This window comes from Pelodiscus sinensis, chromosome 5 (genome assembly GCF_052426305.1).
Source record: "Pelodiscus sinensis isolate ZL-2025 chromosome 5, ASM5242630v1, whole genome shotgun sequence".
In the NCBI taxonomy this organism is placed as follows: domain Eukaryota; kingdom Metazoa; phylum Chordata; order Testudines; family Trionychidae; genus Pelodiscus; species Pelodiscus sinensis.
This window is the reverse complement of record NC_143056.1, coordinates 70,501,014-70,518,650: the sequence shown is the minus strand read 5'-3', so window position 1 is coordinate 70,518,650 and position 17,637 is coordinate 70,501,014. Positions and strand designations below refer to the sequence as shown.

The window sequence follows — 17,637 nt, the reverse complement described above, 5'->3', positions numbered from 1 at the left end:
GGCGTGAACACTGACAGCATCCTGAGCCAAAGGCCATGTCATCTGAAACAGAGGAAAGGCAGCTTGCCCTTGGGTAACACTTTTAATGATACTGCTAAAGCCTCAAGCCCTAGTCATTAGCCCAGGCGTTTCCAACTTGGTGTGGCTCAGTCACCGTGGGTTCCTCCTGCAGCCTCTGGCCCTGTTACTTCCATCTCTCCTTTTCCCTTCTAAGGAGTGTTTGTTAGTGCCAAGAAGAGGATGGGCCAATGGGCTGATGCCTGAACTCTAAGCCCTCTGTAAACAGCAATGCTACCAGAGCAGGGAGGAAGACAGGCAATTTCATAGTGCCATTCCATGCTGTGCCTGTGGCCAAGCATTTTCTATGGGGTGAGACAGATCATGGTCACATAGATTTTCAACTCTTCTGCCCTGTGCCACTCAGGATGAGAGAAAAATGGAGCTTTCCGATTAAAAGAAGGGGAAAAGAACTGTCCCTGGAGGCACAGTAAGGGTGTGTCTAGACTACAGAGTTTTGTTGACAAAAGTGGACTTTTGTCGACAAAACTATACCTGCGTCTACACTACCGCTGAGTTCTGTCGACATATCGTCGACAGAACTCAGCAGTTTTGTCGACGCTGGTAAACCTCATTTTACGAGGCATAACACCTTTTGTCGACAGAGTTCTGTCGACAGAAGGTGTTATTGCATGTAGGGTTGTGTCTAGACTACAGGGTTTTGTCGACAAAGCAGCTTGCTTTGTCGACAGAACTGAATGTGTCTAGACGCTCTTTGTCGACAGAAGTTTTGTCGACAGATACTGTTGACAAAACTTCTGTCGACAAAAGCCTGTAGTCTAGACGTACCCTGAATGGGAAGAATTCCAATTCCCAGAGGACTCTAGTTGATGTCCCAATGAACTTGAAACCCATTAGGGGCAGACTTGGCAGTACGGTCTGAATCAAACCTGCACCTGGCTTTTCCCTTACCACCTCCCTTTGCAATGAAGCTCTGCGGTGATGGCTAACATGCTTTGGGGTTATTCTAGGTAAACATCTCCAGAGTCACCTCATTATTCATTACCTATAAACCCCTTTTCAAAACAAAAACCAATCACACACAACGCCCACAAATCCACACACACACACACACACACACACACACCAGTGAGTTGCCTGGTGTGCAGAGAGCACGGTCTACCATGCTGACCACTATTGTCTCAATGTACTGCCCCATCTGTGTCTATTTGTTGTCTCGTTTCATAGTTTTACTTTGATTGTAAGGTCCCTGGAGCAGGGACTTTTTGTTCTTTTGCCTAGTGAAATGGAGTTGCAATTTATAACCAGGGCCCATAGGCACTATGAAAACACACACACACACACACACACACACACACACACACACACACACACACACACACACACACAACATTACTCCTCTGTGGGGCCTATTTTCTCCTTCACTCTCAATTGCCTCGTACATACAGTCAGCCTACCTCCCCACTAAGATTTGCAGCATGAACGTATCCCTTACCACACAGCAATGCCCTGCTCCTGTGGCCTACCTCTCCTAGCCACTTCCACTACCAGGTCTCAGCTCAAAACACAGGCAAAGAAGAGTTTAATTACATCAGAAATGCAGGCTGGTGATGAGAATTTCTGACAGGGACAGCCAGTGAGTTGGGACTATAGCCCGGAGTGAGTTCAGAGTTGTCTCCCCACCACTAGAACCAGTCTTATGCCTGGCTTAAGTTCCCCAGTGGCCTAACAAAACTCCTGGGAAACAGCTAGTGTCCATAAGTTTGCCACCTTGAAACAGACTGGATTCTACCCATGAAGCATTTATAAAAAGGACCCTCTTTCTCACCAACCTCCAGGGAATGCAACCGAGTGAACTTGTTGCTGGTGAAAAGTGTCAAACAGTGCTAGAGAGAGGAGTGTTCTAGCTGTATCCACAGCACAGACTGTAACCACTCACAAAAAACATCACCATGATCTGGAGCAAGAGTGAAGCCAGTAGCTCGAAACATTTGTATGTGCACACACAGGCCCAGCTATTGTTCTCTTCTCAACAGAATACCCAAATCGCCTAAGCCAAGTAGGACATTACTACTTAGAATATCTCCCTATCTCCCTGGCACAACAGGTGCAGTTGGAGGTTCCTTCTAGAGCGTTAAGAGGACAGATGAAAAAAACAGATGTTATTGACTGCAATGAACGTTGCCCCAAGAAAATTAAGTATTTTCTGCTGTAATTGGCATAGACAGACATTTGCTCATGGTTGGTCTAAATATTTTAAGAGAAGAGTGCTCACAGCAGCATCATTAATCAATTGAAAAGGGGCAGGATCTTCTTAAGAGAGCAGCAATAGGACTCAGTTTTGTTTTGTGTTTTTCTTAGGGGATAACAACAGTAGTGATGCACAAAAGTAGTGAATTTGCTAGGAGATGCATTCACAACAATAAAGGTGCCACAAGGTAACAGCACTGAGAATTTCAGGAACCCCTGCGTGACAAAGACTTCATTTTCCATAGTAAACAAGAGTGAATTGTTAGGACACACAAACCATACATCTCTCTCCCCCTGCATATCCCATAAATCTTGAGAGGCTAGTTCCCAATGCTGTATTCAAGGGGTTAGCAACACAGTGTACATCACAGAAGTCATTAAGCTAAACACACTTTACTCCTCACTGAAGAGCAGCAAGAATCCTTGGTGCCTGATCCAAAGCTCACTGAAGTCACTGGGTGTCTTTCTGTTGCTTGATCCAAGACTTGTTGAAATCCCTCCAAAAGCTAAACCGCTACAAGAAGGATCTGATGTGGGGGAGGGTACATGTGCATATGCGCTCCATAGAACCCACTTCACACACTAGTAAGCCTGTTTATGGCAAGTTCCTGGGCTGTTTTACCAGCAGGTATGTTGTTTAGCCTGGGTACAGATGACTCCAAAAGGATTCACCATCAAGTAGAATTAAGTACAATAAGTGCAAAAGAGCAGCGTGTGCCTATAGTATAGTGAAGGATGGGCCCACTGATCTTCAGCAATCGGTTCTGCCTATTTACTGGATGATTTAGTACAGTTAATATTAAAGCAAGGGGGTTTTTCCTAGCCAGTTTCAGGCTCTGCTGCCTTGAGCTGATTTTGAACCCATAATCACCCAGCTAGGCAAGTCAGCAAGGAGCTCCCAACACAGCACCTACAGAGAAACATCAAGGCATGAACATTTTATATTATACATCTTTTTATTCCAGAGTAGTAGGTGACTGTCATCATAGTTAAGCAGACTTGGAATTATTGCCAATTCTGCTCCAAGTCAGTCCCCCTTCCACTGACTAGTGAAGCTTTCCAAATAAATTTGAATGATTTCCTTAAGAAATCTCTTCTCCACACCTGTGTATTTCTTTTTCATTCAAATCACATTGGTTTGTTTTTGTAGGGTTGCTCATAAAAACTAGGCTGCTGGCCTTGAGAGCTGCTGGCCTTGAGAGCTGCTGGCCTGATATGTACATAAACCACCTAGATCTGAGCAGACACTCACAGGTTAACTGGAGCTTCACACTTCCATAGAGTGCACTTAAAATAATACAAATGAGGAAAAGCTAAGCTTTGGCACCTGCCAACATGTCTCCCATTCAGAACAGTGCCCCTTGGCTCAAAGCCAATGGAAGAGCAGATTTTGCTGCTGGTTCCCACTCTGCAGAGTGGAATGCACTTCCAGGAAGCATTCATTCCCTGCAGATTGATTCATAGCTGTAAGACTCGGCTGGGTAAATGGCCATACACCATACTATGTTTATCCATACAGCTCTGACAAACCAACGGGAATTGTGCTCATGCACTGAGAAAGGCATACAGTCCTTTGAATGAGATCCCTAAGCTTGTTTTTTCAGAGATGCTGAGCAACTGCAATTGGAGTTGTGGATGATCAGTACCTCTAGTCTAGACTACATGCCTCTGCTGACAGAGACATGTAAACTAGGCTACCCGACATAGTCAATGAAGCAGGGATTTAAATATCCCCAGCTTCATTAACATAAAAATGGCCGCCACGCTGTGCCTGCTCAGTTGGTCGTCAGCACAGTGCACGAGTCAAGACATGGATCGGTCGACAAGGGAAGCCTTGTCGACCGCTCCTGTAAACCTCATTTCACGAGGCATAATGGAGCAGACGGGAAAGGCCTCCCTTGTCGACCGATCCGTGTCTTGACTTGTGCACTGTGCTGACGATCAGCTGAGCCGGCACAGCGCGGCGGCCATTTTTATGTTAATGAAGCCAAGGATATTTAAATCCCTGCTTCATTGACTATGTCGGGTAGGCTATTTTACATGCCTCTGCTGGCAGAGGCATGTAATCTAGACATACCCTAGGAGTCAGGCCCCAGAGGTATAGAAGACACCAACATGCAATCAGAAAAAGCATCTGTCAGTATTCCTCTTGCTCCACCCCAGCTATATAGCAAGCTGTAGTCACTGGTTAGCTGTTCCTTCTCATCCAGAAAGTAGCTGCATTTCAGTGTTTCAGCCCATGTGGCGGTATTTCCAGGTAAGGGGGTGCACTGCAATTGCAGGACTTTGGTTTGCAGTTATAAAACCTTCTTCAGTTCAGTTCTGAGCACTTCCAAGTATCTGTGTACTGTGCTCAGGACACAGAGGGAAAAAGCAGAAGGTAGCAAGCAGGAGGAGAAGAAAAGACATAAGGCAGACAAGAAAAATTTGAGTCCATGCAACGACTGAGGTGTGAGGCCATGATAACTCTGGTACTGCCCTGGCAGGGCTTGCTTACGGTAGTCATAGGACATCCAGTCACATGTCCATTACCAGCCTGGCAGGAAAGATAGGAGGATGGGAAATTGACACAGGGAACCAAAAAAAAAAAAAAAAATTTATTTCCTAATAGGGAGCTAAAGGCTTGTCTGGCTCCAGGCCACACCACAAACATCCTATGGCTGGGTTCTGTTGTAATGAAGGGGGAAGGAAAAAAAGAGGCAGCAGAGAAACAGGAAGCTAGCAAGCTCTTTGCTAATCTTATTAACGCTTGCGGTTTCACTCAGTTAATACAGTTTGTTACTTAAAGTCCCAAGTATTCTCTTCCATTTCTCATCACTCCGAACCCCCGTTCACGAGACTGACTCATTCTGAAAGGAGTCTTTTGGTAAGGGTGGGCAGTCTGGCTGCAGAAAGGCAAAATGCAGTTGGAGGTAGCCCTGAGAAGGTTAACTGGACATGGTATTTGAGTGATAGCTGCTCTCAGACTGGAGGCCCCATGGTTAATAGTCAAGGTTCAGTAATCATCCTCTCCCCATCATCTTCATCATCATAATGGATCAAGGCTCTGGAGAGCTGTCTCCAAAAAACTGGAGATGGGCATTCTTCATGATAATCACACCCCCTTGCAAAGCTCACGTTTGGCAACTTGTAGGAAAAACATACTCTCTGTGACATTTTACATACTTACGATCACATTTACCCAGATTTGCTCAGGTCCTTAAGGAGGGGCTCATGTCAGGACGCTAAGGGTGTAGGAGTCAAGGTTTGGGGTGAGGAGGGGCTCTGGGCAGGGTTTGTGTGTGTGTAGGTGTAGGAGGAGGGGCAAAGGAGGTGGGAGGCCCAAAACTTCCCCTCCCAGATATTTGTACCATGGCTGCTTACTCATCACCTTCCTGTCCCTGACAGAGAGCGAGAACAAAGCGCACAGCTTGTCTGTCCCCTTCGCTCTCCAGTCAGAGTCAGGAATCCAACAAACCATGCACTTTCCTCTCACTCCCTGATGAAGGGGAACAACCAGGAATGTCCCCATACAAATCTGGGGTGGGGGAGGATTCAGCCCCCCTCCCCTTGCATCCTCCCTAAAGGACACCTGGGTTGATGGGAGGCTCCGGCAATCCTGGATTGGGGGAGGGGACTTACTCCCCAGTAAGGATATGGTTAACCAGTTAAATAGTAAACATCACTCTTAACAAGTGATGCTTACCAGTTACAGTGGCTGGAATAACCCCTCACCTGCAATAGGTAGGGGGCTGGCTGCTTCAGCTCTGTGGCAGGCCTAGCCCGGCTCATCACATATAGGGACACTCCAGTCCATCTGGAGCAGCCTCTGCCCATGGCAGGGACAGCCACTTCAAGCCCACCCCGTTTAATCAGTTAACTAGTGAAACTTAATGTTTAACCAGTTCACTACATCTCTAGCCCCCAGCCAGCTCCTCTCTCCTGCCTGGTGATTCTGTCTCTTTTCTGTATGACTTTAGGAAAAACAATTCCATTCCAGACACATCCCATTTTCCTGGCACAACCAAACCCTTACTCTTAAAGCAAGGTAAGCCGTATATTGAATTTGGTGGTCCTGCTCTTACCATTTAGGAGAAATTTGTAAACAAATGGACAGACAAACTCTCAAATATATGGTAGATTTTACACGTACACAAACTCAGGTCTTTCCTTAATTGCCCTATATTTTGGGGGGGGGAAGGAGGAGAGGATGAAAGTGGGAAATGTTTCTTGTAATCTTTTTTCTCCATGTGTGGATTTTGTCCATTCATATGTGGAATGAAGCATGCACAGAAGCATGTGCCAATGTGCACCACCAGTAGAAACAAAACCTAGCTGTGGGCACTCTGCTAATCAGCTGGGTGGCATCTGAATATCTAACCAGTTGCGCAAACGCCGAGCTTAGGGGAACACTGCAGGTGGGTACTTATTTCACTGTCTTAAGGTGTTAGATGGATTTTTTTCCCCACATGACAATGGATGCATTAGGTTTAAAAAACAAAAAACAACATTTAGTGACAGCTCCCAATCCTTGTCAAGCAAAGCTGAGTCAGCCTTTGCCATCTCTGTCACTAAAGCGTGTGTCACCAACCAGAAGGACTTCAAGCCAAGTTCATGGGTAAATTCCAAAGATATTGCAATAAATAATACACAATCCCACATCCTCATTAGTGAAGATGGCTTACAACCTCCAAAATATAAAGTGTACTACATGTAAGGCTGCAAAGCTAGTTGCACATCACATGCAGAGAGACACTGATTCAAACTGCCTAGGACAAAAAACAGCTGTACCCTCCCACCTCCATTACTGAATTTCTACTGTGGTGATCTAATGGTCAAAACATTAAAAAAAAAAAAATCTTGTGAGCTCTAATTAAGACACAATAGATCTAAATTTCATCTGAGCCAACTGTTCTTCTAATACTAGCTATTTTATTATTACTGTTAGACTCGTACTCCCAAACCTGTAATCTAGCTACATTTAATTTCTACAACTTTTTTTTTTTTTTTTTAATTCTCACTAAATAGCCTAAAAAGTGTTTATACAATTTGCTGGACAGTTTATCAATTTCTGCACTTTATTGAGCTAGCAGGGAGCACAACTCGTACACATCAAGTTAGTCTGAAAATCAGTAATGATGTTAGGGAGGCTTGTTAATGTTATCACCTTTGCCTTGTGTAGTGATGTACAGTAAGATGGTTGTTGGATTATCACTAATCCAAGAATTTAAACTGGTTGCCTGCAACAGTCGAGAAGGAATTCCACAGAAGCACATATTCGTGCCACTGAACTAACAACTTGCTTCTTTTTGGGTGTTCACCCCTCTCCTGTAGAGGATTGATCTCCAACAAGGTGGACAGATGGTCTGATCCAGTCCATTAAATCTTGTATTTTTAAATTGCTGTCCACACTTCCATACCATCCCTCAAACATCTGCACAGATCATTTTCTTGTCCATCCCTACCTTCTTCCTAGCTCTTCCACTAACAACCTACTGCGTGGATGAAGGAGTCACTACAAGGACAAAATGCCTCAGTCATCTCACCATTCAAAAAGGTTACCAAGAACATTATTATTCATTGTAATAAAAAATAAAATCCTAAAAAGGGAAAGTGAACCACTGCTCTACAATGAATAATTGCCTTACAAAGCCAGTGACTTATCCATCCTCTGCAGCAACACTTAAGGGACACTTTTGAGTTAAATGTCTTTAAAGAACTAAAACAATAAGGTGGGTGAGGTAATATCTTTTATTGGACCAACTTGCATGGGACTGGACTGAATGAACCAAGACAGCACACATTCCACAGCTTTCCTGGGGAAACAAGCCACCATTTCTTTCTCTCTCTTTAGATATGGCATATTTTACACTGCTTGCTTGCCTCAGAGGATTACCAGTTACTGGGCTGGTGCCATTTCTAACAGATAATTTCAGTAATTTATAGATTCTGTATTTAGTCAATATTTACCTATAAACAGGAAGCATTCAGCACAGTTTAATTATTGCTGTCACTGTTCCACTAATTCCAAAAATCTGGAGATTTTAGATTTCTCAGCAAGAAGTATATTTTATTCTAGTTTCCCCAGTAGGAAGTTCTGTATGATAACAACTAGGAAAAACAGGTAAAGTTTTCCCCCTCCCCACTAACAATTAAGGGTTTGAATCATTTACATTAATCAAGATTTTAGAATAATCTTTCTATAATCCCTTACAAGTAGACAAAAAAACCCAGCAACAACAAACCCACAACTTCTGTATGTTTTTCATTTCTGATCGCCCATTACAAATAGATTCTTCACCATAGTCTGCATCATTTTGTCAAGATAGTAGCGGTCTGGTCAGAAATGGAGCATGGTACTGTCATTGGCATACCAGGCTGGGAATCAGGAGATTTTTCTTCTCAGTTCTGTAACCTTGGGCAATTTATTTATAGACACTGGTCATTGTCTGAAATTAGACAGAACAGTTTCAAAATACAACAAACTGATTTTCAGCAGTGCCAAGTACTCAGCATACCAAGAGTCAGATCCATGGTATTTCAGAAGAAGCCACTGCAAAAGTCACTAGCCCCATAAAACTTTTAGCTTTAATCTCCCCTGCGTCCTCAGGGGCTGGTGTTCTCACTGGGGATTTGCTGTCTTCATCATGGACTTTGCTCCCATCACCAGTCAGATGAAGACCAAACTTGCTGATCTGCAAGGAGTTCATCTATTCACTCCAGGCCCGATCTAGCCCGCAGCAAAGTCAGTAGGTGTCTCTTCATTGACCTTTGGCCCCCGGATTCTTCTGATCAGAAGGCGGAAATTTCTTGTGGGCTGTGAAGTTCTATTTCATGGCAGCTTTGACAATTTGTTATTCATAATATTTCAAAACTAGCAAATGCCCACAGGATGGCATTAATTGGCATATCTTACAAGAGCACACAGATTTCCCAACAACCTGCAGTAATAAGAGCACTCAGAGTAATCTTCTGACAGTGTCTTGCAATAAGTTTCACAGGGTAACAAGGAGAAATAGCAGGATCCGTCTGCTTGCACCCGGCAAGCATTTTGGGAAGCACATTGCCTGTATTTTCTTCAGAATAATGGGGAGAGTATAACAGATGATAGTTTCTTCTAAATGAAAAATTTGACCAGAGTCTGCAACTTCAAGGGAAAGAGCTTTAATCCCCACAAGGGACTCCTGCTGTGGTACAAAAGGGCCCTGCAGAAGCCTATTAAAAGACAGATTGAACAGAATTTGTTCTGTTCATTATTTTCCACCTCCTTAAGTGAATATCGCTACTGAGATGAGCTCTCAAAAGCCTCTTAAAAACCTTTCTGAAGGCATGGCAGCCCAAAAAGCCTCTTACAGAAACCTTATGCTGCTGGGTTTTCCAAGCAATGGCAGTGCCCCCTGTATTCTAAACTGGCAATTTCATGCTTCCCACCTACCAAGCACTTATAGAGAGTTACTCAATGGAGTTAGAAAGGGGAGAATAGGAAGATGTGAGGGAGCCAAGACATCTTGCAGATATCAGGTTAAAAAACACCTACTATCATAAGGGCTTCTTGAGAGTGTGCTTTTTCTCCCCAGAGCTTGAAGTGATTTATAGGAGGCATTAATCCCAATTTCACTATGCACCTGTGAGGGATACTAACATCAGTCCCATTGTACAGAAGAGGAAATACAAGCACATGGAATGTGGGAAAGCTACCTGAAGATTAGCTTTATACAGATGTCTCCTTACACACTGGGTGCAGATCTGCCTAGTATTCAGAGTCAGTTACTCAGCAGATCTAAATTTTTACTACAGCAGATCAGCAGATCTAAATTCTTACTACTTTTTACTTGTTAGCTCTGCTGAGCCAGCCCAGCAAAGGGATTCTACTCTTGTGTGTGTGTCAATAGCACAGTTGACAATGTTTCAATTAGTTACAACTGTGCAAATCCAGGGCTTAGTTTGAATTATACAGCATTGGAGTTCAATCAGGGTATGCACACCCTTAGGGGTTCACAGAGGTCTTCGGGGTGTACATCAGCTTAACCAAATATTTCCCTAGTTTTACAACATGCTACATAAAAAGCACAGTGAAGGCATTTACGAACTAATATTGTACACAATGACTTGTTTATACAGTTCTATATATACATACACATACATACACACACACACACACACACACACACAGAAATGTAAGTATAATATTTACATTCCAATTGATTTTATAATTACATAGTAAAAGTGAGAAAGTAAGCAATTTTTCAGTAAGAGCATCCTGTGACACTTTTGTCTTTTTAGGTCTGATTTTGTTAGCAAATAGTTTTTAAGTGAGTGAAACTTGGGGGTACCCAAGACAGATCAGATTCTTGAAAGGATTACAGTAGCCTGTAAAGGTTGAGAACCACTGCAATATTATAGAAGTTTCAGGGGGCAGCCGAGTCTATAGTTATAGACATTTTCAGTAGTGCTCTACCTGGTGGTAGGAAGTCTGTTTCCAACAGTTGAAGCAGAGTCCCTCAATCTTACACCAGTTCAGAGTGTTAAGATGGAAGCACCTCTTCCTTCATCCAGAGAAGAGCACTATCAACCCTATTCACATAATGGAAACACTGACAATAAATTCTAAATGCTGACTATACAAACAGTATTATACATAAAAACATATTATACATTAAACAACTCAGCTGGTATGCACTCATATACTATACAGGCTTTTCTCTGTATCTACTATCTTTATAGCAAGCTGAGATTCTGGAGAAAAATGTAGCAGCAACACTATTGTGGCTGTGAAAAAAAAAAAAAAACTTAGATGTGTGAACCAAGCATATCTGGTACAGACAAGGGTCTGCAAAAGTAGGTGTGAACTACCCCATTGTAATGACAACTCACGTGTCCAGGGATGACTATAATCAACATGATGAAATATTTCATTCCTTGAACAGTTTAGGGTGAGTCTCATTTTGGGCACATCTACACAGCAACTGGAAGATGTAACTGCCAGCTTGACTCAACATATCCAGGCTAGCTCTGCTCAAGCTAGTGCACTGAAGATAGCAGTGTAGCTGCAGCAGCATGGGTAGTGGCTCAGGCTAGATGCAGGAAGTACACACAACCAGGGAGTCAGGTGGGATTTACAGTGCCCACGCTGCTATGCTCAGCACTCTAGCTCTGCTCCCAGCTGTTGCAAAGATGTACTCTTTGGTGACACAATTTAGCAGTACTTGAGAAATACCACCACTTCCTCCTTAATGAAGAAGGAGCCAAGTCCAAAGAGTACAGGGGTATATATTCAGGCCCCCTGAGGGGTCACCAGACAGCCCAAAAGATCACATTTTGAACATCTGCACATTATACTGTAAATAGCAACTCAATTCAGTGATGCACAGTTTATTTTGTGGTAAGAGCACAGGAAATTTCTACTCCACCATCTGATCCCTGATTACACACAGAGAAAACTCCAGCTCTATGGTTCTATGAAAACCAGAATATGATATCTCACAATGAGATTAGAATCCTATATCCCTCTGTGGAAGAGAATCTCTTTGGTCATATAACATTGGGAGGAAGGGATCCGTATCACAACCCTATCTCCCAAAAGAGAGTAACACACAAACATCTACAGCCTTTCTGTCTAGCGATGTGAACGACTAATCAACTATCCAATAAGCAAAACACTTATCAGATAGTCGAAAGACTAGTCGACTGGTTGCTTCCCCCCCATGCTGCCTCTGTCAAACAGAGGCAGCAAGGGGAGGGGAAGGGAAGGGGTTGCTTCATAGTGGCAGCACCATGTGGATCCTGGGGCCAGACCCTGGGTTCCACATGGTGCTGCCACTTTGAAATGCCGCGTGCAGCCCAGGGCCAGTTGGGAGCCCAGATGGCATATGGCATTGTCAAAGCACCAACACTGCGGGGAGCCCAAGGTTAGGGTTAACCCTAACCCCAGGCTCCATGCAGCACTGCCGTTTGAAACGTTGTGGGGAGCACGGGGCCAGCTTGAGTCCCCTGTTGGCCTTGTGCTCAGGCAGAAGTGCCCTTACTGACTAATCAAAAAGTCGATGCAAATTGCATCAACTATTCAATTAGCGAAATAATCAAAATTTTACATCCCTACTTCTATCACAAAAGCAGGAGAAATAATGCACAGTTCCTCAAGCAAAACCGATCACCTTACTCTCCAAAGGCAACGTCTGGGCTCCACTAGGCCATATTTGATCTTACCAGCTTCAGCTTCCTAATATCTGGGTATGAATTAAAATTTATGACAGACAATTCTTTGAAATTAGTCATGAGCAAAATAAAGAAATAACCTCCAATTTAGCACTCTCACACTATGGACTAGAAATTAAAGTGTCCCTTTCTTTCCCCTTGGTTGATACACATGCTCACCTACCATGAACTCTGTTCTCAGGTAAGCACCCTCATTTGTATGTTTTAGGTCTCATGCTTTGTATCCTCCCCAGGCAACCTTTTCAAGCTAAGAAACCAATGGCAGGAGCTCCATAGTTATCACTTCTTATTAACTCATCAGTCTCCAATTGAAACTTTCTGAATCCACCATTTCAGTTAACTATAAAGTATGGGAAGGGGGAGAAAACAAACAAATAATCCTCATTAGTACACACAGCCACAGTTACTCCCAAATACATGGAGCCAAATCATTTTTAAAAGTCCAGTTATACCCCTCCAGTCTGCAACATCTCTGTCCATTGCCTGGGACACAAAAAGTAATGACATTTTCTATTCAGAATTCAGGCATGGCAAGATGTGATACAAACTGCAAGCATAAAATTAATACGTGATTCATTCTAGTGACTTGACAGTTGTAGGATGTGCTCTGCCATACTTTAAAAAAAATTATCGTCTGATAAAGTGACTAAAAGGGAAATGTTTCAGGGATTAGGATTCCAGAGTGATCTAATACAGGATGCCTTTGGCTTAAAAAGAGAAAAAGAAATAGAAGCTAGGACTCCTCCTAAACTCCCCCTCCCCTCCAAGTTTAAAAAAGGGACGAATGTTACCATTTTTGGACATAAGATCTGCACAAGCCCAACCCTAAACCACACCATTCAAATGAGAAGTGAGCCATCAAGCCGCTTGTGATCACATGGAGTTGAGGACCATTCAAAAAAGAGGGAGAATAAGGTGTTGGGAATGCACGGGCAATTTATTAACAGCAGATTGCTAGTCAGGCTCTCGGATCTCCCCGGTAGCTGCAGTGCTCCTGTTCCGCTGTACAGGGCAGCTGCCGCTGAAGGAGAACCTAAGCCTGGGGAACTTTCGGAGCCAATTTCCCATTCACTTTCTGATTTCCTGCTGGATCGGCGTCTGCTGCCTCCAAGGAGAGCGCCCCCGGCGTTGCCATTGTTCTCCGGGGGCACGGCAGGGGCTGCGAGGAAGAGCGGTGCCATGGGCGTGACGCTTCCGAGCAGACACACGTGAACCTGCACAGCCCTCCCTTCCCCGCAGAGCAGCGGCGGCGGCAAGGCGGGAGCCCGAGGCAGCCCCCTCCCGCTGGGACGCAGGGAGAGCGAGGGGTGAAGGCACCGCCGAACGCGACGGGACAGAGCCGGGGCTGCGGGCACTGACAGCTGTTGCGTTGGGGGGAGGAACTTCGGCGCCGCTGCGCGGGGCGATCCCGCGGCTCCACGTCTTCAGCTCCCCGCTGCCCCGCACAGGTGGCGCTGCTGCCCCTCCCGCGCAGGTAGGGGAGGCAGCACGCGGCCGAGCCAGCCCCGCAGGCCTGTCACCCGCACCCCGGGGGAGCCCCCAAGCCGCACCTGGGCTGAGCCCCGCGTCTCGCTGCAGCTCAGAGACAAGCCCGGGCCGCGCGCTCCGCTGCGCTCTTCGAGCCCGGCCTCTCAACAGGTCCTGGGCAGAGCGGAGCGGCGACTCCAGCTCCATTGCAACCACCGGCCAGAGGGGAGCCATCGGAGGAAGGAGGAAACGGGCGGTCGCGTATGCACACACAAATCCGAAATTAGGCTGAATTGCACAGCCCGTCCCACCCCCACCGCTCTGCTTCCGACGAGGCTACGTTGTTTAGTGAAATAAAACGAGAGGGGAGTGCGGGGATCCAGCTAGTCCCCAGACCAGCTCTCTGCCTTGGGCCTTCAGCAAACGTGGGAAACACCCCCAGCGTTGCATAGGGACCGTGCGAAGGTAGCCGCACAGCCTCACCGGCTGCAGCTCCAGCAAATCCAAGGAAATGTTCCCCCACCCCCATCCTGCTCCATGCCTGTAACACAACACTCCTCTCTAATGGAGCTACTGCAGCCTCTCCTAATGCCACCCCACCCCCTGCTCCAGGATCTCTACTAGGATGCTGGGGGGGGGGGGAGGGAAAGGGATGAGGTGGGGGTGGGAAGGCAGGGGAGGGATTTACCTTTCTCTGCTGTTTTTCCCAGGCTGGATCCAAAAGCATGTCCCTATCCCAGTCGTCCTCCGGCTGCATGTAGTCATTGGTTTGCTGCGAGTCATAATGATCCATGGTGGCGCGTGTGTCCTGCGCTCTGCTTTTGTTTTTCCTCCCCTGCTGCTGCCACCGCTCGCGCTCCCCGGCGGTCTCGAGAGCTCCCTGCTGAGGCACAGGCAGAGAGAGAGAGAGAGAGAGAGACGAGGTGGCAGCGCGCGGCAGCTCCACTTACCCCGGAGCTCAACCTAGTCTTTGCACACACCGAAGGGAAGGGGGCGGCGTGGGGCCCAGAGCCCTGCCTCCTGCTTAATCCCATTGGCTGGCAGGAGTTGCCAAAAGTTCGTTTTTTCAAGGTAGCATCGCTCTCATTGAGGCCCTCTTGTGTCAGTCAGGGCTTTCAGCAGCTGATATAGGTTGATTTAAGCCTGGTTCACCAACCTTCTCCCCCCCTCACTCGCGACATCTGAGTTTAATCTGCCTTCGACTCAGTTTGATGACTCTGCCCTTACCTTGGGGGCTTTCTAGTAACATCAGAAGCTACTGAACAGATAATCTGCATTCTTTAAACCCAGGGAGATCCCTGTTGTGCACTGCAGAAAATGCAGCAGCCACCAAGTATGTCTGCTAATGGAGGGAGGGACAAGGTGGCTGAGAAAATACCTGTTATTGGACCAACTTTTCTTGTATTACCTTGTCTGCCCCTTCTTTCTAATATCCTGGCACCATCGTGGCTACAACATTACCACATACTATTATATTTGATGTATTATCGCCTCATTCATATTTTACTAAGCACATTTCTGCAGAGTCTAGGTCAGTGGTAAAGAAACAGTGTTGGGTTAACAATATGCACTATTTAAACAAATAGTCCTTGCCTGGATTACTAGAAAACCCTAACCCTGGCCCTTTATTAAAACCTGGGGGGGTGGGAGGTAAACATCTTATTGAATTGTCAGTAGGAATGAACTTTATTTAAGCCAGGATCTAGCAAATCCTTGCATATTCCGCAGGGTGTTGTCCACACTGGTAAGGTTCTTTGCAGTAAAGGTACATCACCGCTCAGAGAATGCTGAAGGGAAACCTCTGTTGTGCCTTCATGCTGTCAGCTGCTTGAGGTACTTGCATCCAGCACACTGCACTCTGGGCATCTCTTCCTCGTCTGAAACGAAGTGTTGTGGGAAGACGGGAGGGCGGGGGTGTCATGGGGCATTCTGGGTCTTATCTCAATACCCCAGGATGCATTGCTTCCCATCCTAGCAATCCTTGTGCTTCTGTCTGTATTTATCACCATCTTTCAAGGTTTGTGTACTGCGCTGTCTGCCTTATTGGTCTGCAGGAATGGCCAATATTCCCTCTAATTGTTTATGTCTTTGTGGGGAATTTGTCATGTGCACCAATATGGGGATGATGTGTAACATTACCTTCATATAGATGCACATAATAAAATTCATTCTTCACATGGACAATCGGTGGCAGGAGTGGAGCCAAGGGGCATGGGGTGTTGGAGAGGGCCCTGGGTTAGGGGGGATGAGGGCTCTGGATGGAGGAGCAAGTTCTGGGGTGGGGCTAGGGTGAGCAGCTTGGGGTGCAGAAGGTGGCTCAGTGCTGGGGAAGAGAGTTGAGGTGCAGGGTGAATATTGTGGCTGGGGGGCTGCAGGATCTGGGGTGGGGTTGGGGATGAGGGGTTTAGGGTACAGGCTCCCCTGTGAGAGAGGGATCACCCCAGTCCTCTCTCATCGCAGCAGCTATGGGCCAGGTGAGAGGCACCTCTGCTGGCTGTGGCAGCTCCAGTGAGGTTGGTTGGGCTGGGGGATGGATGGATGCCTCTCTCCCAGCTACAGCAGGTCCACGTTGCTGGGGATAGCAGGGGGAGAACTTTGAGAAGGCGCCTCTTCTTCAGCAGTGGCAGGGAACTGCCACGACCAGGAAACAAGCTCATTCCTCGGGCCACAACACGGAGCTGCCGCAACCGGGGGGAGAGACACACTCCCAGTAGGGAGCTGCCACAGCCAGGGTAGAGGCATTTTTCTCTGGCCCCACTAGAGATCTGGCACAGCTGAGAAAGAGGAGCTCTCCTCCAGCAATGGCAGCTCCATGCGGGGCAGCCCTGAGGCTCCATGCAAGGCTTATTTAAGCATCTGTGTAGCCACTCAGCTTAGAGGGAACTCTGCTTCTCACCAATATTCTGCTTTCTTTCTCTACCATGTCACGAGTGGCAGGGGCATTATTCCTTAAACAATACAGGCAAGAGGTGTCCAATATTACTCTTGCCATGTGCTGTATCTATGACATGAGATTACTTGTGGCATTCACGGAGGTGCTGACCACAGTGGAATACCACTGTTGGGCTTGGGAAGCAAGCACTGTTGGGATCATATCTTCATGCATGTGTGGGAAGACAAGCCGTGGCTGCAGAACTTTCAGATGAGGAAAGCCATTTTCATGGAACTGAGTGGTGAGCTCACCCCAGCCCTACCCCAAAAGGACACGAGAATGAGATCTGCACTGTCTGTCACTGGAGAAACATGTGGCAATTGCTTTGTGGAAGCTGGTTACTTCTGACTGCACCCTATCAGTCATTAACCAGTCTGGAGTGAGAAGGTCAGCCATTGGATTCATATGGATGGAAGTGCACATGGCCATTAATCACATCCTGCTATGAAAGACTGTGACTCTGGAAAAAGTGCATGACTTTAACATAATAACGGCCATACTGGGAGAGACCAAAGGTTCATCTAGCCCAGTATCCTGTCTTCCAACAGTGGCCATGCCAGATGCCCCAGAGGGAGTGAACAGAACAGGTAATCATCACGTGATCCCTCTCCTGTCACCCATTCCCAGCTCCCTGACAAGCAGAGGCTAGGGACAACATTCCTACTCATTTTGACTGTGTAGAGAGCTTTGCACAAATGAGCTTCCCTCACTGCAGAGAGGTGATAGGTGGCATGCTGTGATGTAGTGTGGGTACCTTGCTGGTTGCTAGGCTTGGG

At 46.2% G+C, this 17,637-nt stretch overlaps 1 protein-coding gene across 6 annotated transcripts in view; it reads right to left on the bottom strand.

Moving 5' to 3' along the window:
* The window catches only part of ACTN1 (actinin alpha 1), a 158,929-nt gene extending 144,011 nt beyond the window's left edge, over positions 1-14,918 (bottom strand). For 3 of the 6 annotated variants that reach the window (XM_006130285.5, XM_075927344.2, XM_075927346.2), the window contains exon 1: positions 14,618-14,918. In XM_006130285.5, the coding sequence (XP_006130347.1) occupies positions 14,618-14,722 (105 nt within the window). In that variant the 5' untranslated portion in view covers positions 14,723-14,918. The remainder of the gene's footprint in view (positions 1-14,617) is intronic. The other 3 variants (XM_006130283.5, XM_006130284.5, XM_075927345.2) reach the window with 1 other exon arrangement.
* Between the last annotated feature and the right edge of the window lie 2,719 nt (positions 14,919-17,637).